This window comes from Papilio polytes, unplaced genomic scaffold, assembly GCF_000836215.1.
Source record: "Papilio polytes unplaced genomic scaffold, Ppol_1.0 DF824124.1, whole genome shotgun sequence".
NCBI lineage: Eukaryota > Metazoa > Arthropoda > Insecta > Lepidoptera > Papilionidae > Papilio > Papilio polytes.
In genome coordinates this window covers 437,029-440,844 of record NW_013525080.1, presented here as the reverse complement: position 1 = coordinate 440,844, position 3,816 = coordinate 437,029, and the positions used below count along the sequence as shown (strand labels likewise).

The 3,816-nt window shown below is 37.0% G+C and overlaps 1 protein-coding gene across 1 annotated transcript; it reads right to left on the bottom strand.

The window, feature by feature from the left end:
• Positions 1–211: 211 nt before the first annotated feature.
• On the bottom strand, positions 212–3,548 carry LOC106099390 (tetratricopeptide repeat protein 39A-like). Its single transcript, XM_013277926.1, has 9 exons — positions 3,452–3,548; positions 3,045–3,213; positions 2,610–2,767; positions 2,148–2,304; positions 1,803–1,963; positions 1,374–1,563; positions 1,093–1,256; positions 874–993; positions 212–787 (listed from the first exon to the last, which is right to left on the bottom strand). The coding sequence occupies exons 4-9, from the start codon at positions 2,298–2,300 to the stop codon at positions 679–681; spliced, it is 897 nt and encodes a 298-aa protein (XP_013133380.1). The 5' UTR covers positions 2,301–2,304; positions 2,610–2,767; positions 3,045–3,213; positions 3,452–3,548; the 3' UTR covers positions 212–678.
• Between the last annotated feature and the right edge of the window lie 268 nt (positions 3,549–3,816).

The window sequence follows — 3,816 nt, the reverse complement described above, 5'->3', positions numbered from 1 at the left end:
TTCATAAATTTGTGTACACATTCACAAGTTTAACGCTTTTAAAGTACACACAGTAAAGTTCATAATTCTTACACAGTTCAAGGAGTTTACACAATAAAAGTTCTTACACAATTAAGGGTAAATTAAAAGTACATATATAGTTTTATTATAATAGATACAGTTACATACTGTACATCAAAAGATGAAATTGGTTGCACAATTAATATTTAGTTTTGGCACACAAATAAAAGTTTTTTTTTAAGTACACAAGTACTTAGTGCCCTTACACAATAACCTAAACTGTTAGATATTATAATTTAAAATAACGTGAGATACAGGCCGGTGGCACTGTCGTTAAGTCTGACTTACACTTCCCTTATCAACACTAATCACTATTGATGTTCACAGAGTATTTAATGTGCTCTTCAGTCAATGCTGAAGGTATAAATTAAATTCACTTCCCACTTACATAGGATAATCGTGCATCAGTCACTTAAAAGCTATAATTTAGCATGACGCTATAAGTTTTAACACTACAGTTAACACTAACTTTGAGTTTTCGACACAAATATTATGAGGAAAAAAACATTTGACTGAATTGGATAGGAAATAAACGTCCTTGTGCGTTGATTTTATACTGATATTTTGATTGCAGTACACATTTTGTGGTACTGCAATAGAGATACTAAGGTGCTTAATTTAATCGCTGTTCGGAGCAGCAGGAGGAGCATCATCTTCGTTGACGATAATCTTGTAATACAAACGGTATAAGAACCGTATACGATCGGAATCAGAGAAGTATTCGTTCCTGAAAAACAAAAACAAATAATAACTAAAATTTGCAAATAAGACTATCGATTAAACATAATTTGGTAAAAAAAAAATTAAGCTTACTTGACATCTTTTAAAATTTCTTGAGCTGTATCAGTTTCACCCAGGGCGTGGTGACACATCGCCAACTCCAACATTGCGAACGGTATCAGGAAATGATCCTCTGTTATGTAGTCCTTGAGGCTAAAAAAATACTAAATCAATAATCTTATTCACAGTCAAAGAATTATTCGAAACCAGCTTATAGAGTTTCTGTCGGGTCGCGCCTGAAAGCGAACTTACTTGATGACGTCTTGGAGGAAGGTGAGGGCGTCGAGCGTGTTGCCAATAGCGCTCAAGCAGCAGCCGTACGCGTACATGACGTTGACGATGTTGTTGCCCTCAGATCCATAAGGTATCCAGGTGTCCCTCTCCTCTTCAAATTCTCTGACCACTTCCTTCATCAACTATAAAAAAAATCAAAAATTTATTATTTCATCAACAAATGTAACTTTATTTTAGTATTGTATAGTCAATCCAGGGTGCGACAATCGTCGGTTAGTATTAATAGTCGGAATTCATACCTTCAACAAGAACATTGTTATGCGCGGGTCTCCAGATATCGCCGCCGAGAGGTTCCATAGAAACATCAACTCGAGTGGCGGCATTAACAGACGGAAGCTGTGGATCTTGAAATAATCTACGCCGTCTATCATCGTGCCGTAGCGCGCCAGGCCCCGTCCCGACATCCTCAGACTTAGTAATGGCACGGCTCTAAAAATTTACCATAATATGTCAGGATTCTATATGCAATATATTTTAATTAAAGTTCAGAAATGTTTTTAACTTCAAAGTATCAGAATAAGAGGATTCCTATTTGATAGACTACAGTTATCGTTTAAGCGTTTGTCCGCTTAATTCCGCGAAATTTTGTTCATGGTACAGCAACAAATTGTCGAAGTTAGTGTTTCTGTAAATTACTGAATTATCAATAAGGAATGTATAAAATGTACCCGTTGCTCCACATTATTTCCGAGGCGCAGAAACGAGGCAACTGCGACACTTCTTCGGAGTAGAGAGCAAGATGGCGATGTGTGGCCGCGGCGAGTAACGAGTGCTCACGTAACTGTCTTAGCTGGTGGATGTCTAGCAAGCGCCACTGTCCCTGAACCACCTGTAGTAACAACATTTATTACGATCATAATATAAAATCCGTCCACTGAAAACAAAATCATAAGCACGTATCGACCAAAATCCCATTATCTGTGGGTAACAAAGAATATTCCTATAGGCTCATGGGACTTTGTCAGGAAACCGGTTAAGAGCTTTTCTTAACAAAGTTTATGATTAATCCTTACCTCAAATATCATAGCTCTGAGGCCCAAATCCAAGCGTTCGGCTAGTTCAGGAAGAACATCATAGATAATTTCAATACCCTGTACTATTCCTTTCTCAACTATGATAATTGATTCCTCAGTCTCAAATGTTTTTTCCTCTAATATTCCGTACATTTTTCTGTTGAACAGATAATAGGAATTAATTATGATACACAATATAATGTATATTCTCGTTGGTATGTATTTGGATTCAACGCGATAAGAATCTATATACATCTGCCATCAACATAGGTCTTGGTTCGATTCCCATACAACAAAACGTTTTCGGATGAACTGACTCTCTGACATTGAAGAATTAATAATCTAGGTAAATTTGAAACAAGTTCTATGAACAAATTAAATGACTGATGTCTTAATTGTGTATATCTAGATTAAAACAGCGTTTGACTCGAAGTTTCAAGAAGTTAAAATAGTTATATTTACCTAAAAGTATAATACGACAAATTAAGCTTAAGGGCAGCCCGCAGGAATTCCGGAACTTCTACAGCGTAGTCATAGTCCTGGAAAACCTGCAGGAGCTCCTTCTAGGCGTTGCAAAGCAACAGCTCAATATCCGTGTCTGTCATTTCCTCCACATTCAGCTGCAACAAAACATACAGTTTATTTAAACCAGTGTTGAAACATACACGATAGTAAAATTGTAACATTTTTTTTGTATTGTTTCCGATTCGATTGTATTGTTTTCGGAAGTATCACAGAGTGCCACGTTTGTTTTACTTGGTTTAAATCTAGTAATATTAAACTTTGAACCAAACTCTGTAAGAGAGAATTTGGAAGATAAATTCCTAGGACAGCAATACAAAACAATTTATTTTTTTTTATGTACAAATTGTTATTTTCAAAATTTGTTAGGCTTACCGACTCGATGGTGTACACTGTGGAGTCGAACAGGTACTGGCTTTGGTAAGCGTCGCGGGTGTATTTCATTATAGACATTAGGTCCTCGACGTTGTCTTGGGGCAGGGGCAGCACCGGGTTCTGGTTGTACTGTGACCAGTTCGAGTTGTGGCAGAGTGCAGCACGGTCCCTAAACAAACCACACATTTACACGTCTGCCAAATATGAATGAACGTTGAAGTGAAGACGTTGACCAGCTACTTGTTGACTCATCATTCTGTAATTGATGTTAAAAAAACCTCCTGGATTGCTCCTCCCTTTGCTCCATAGTCGTGATCCGCGTGCTCAAACATAGCCCATTGCGCTATCATATAACTATAAATAATCTACTAAAAATTTTGAACATTGAAATATGCGTAATGACTTACCAGGCGCTCGTGACGACGATTAAATTCTCCAAATCCTTGCGGAAGAATCTTGTGAGCGCTTGGTGGGAGTGGTGCAGAATTTGTTGTGGATCCATATCTTACCTGAAAAAAAATGACTATAAATCTTAACAACAAGTCATATAAATATAAATATGTTCATTGCTCAAATACTGAATTAAAATATATTTATTACAATACAGGTAGTTTGATTTCCAAAGTGTCCTATGTATAAATTGTTGAAACTTTACTAAGACATTGTTATAAACTGATTAAAAATAGTTCTTGAAGGTATAAATATCCAATGAGTCAGCAATATCGAGCTCATCATTGTCGGGCAACAGGGCGCGGCGCGTCGCACGTAGCGG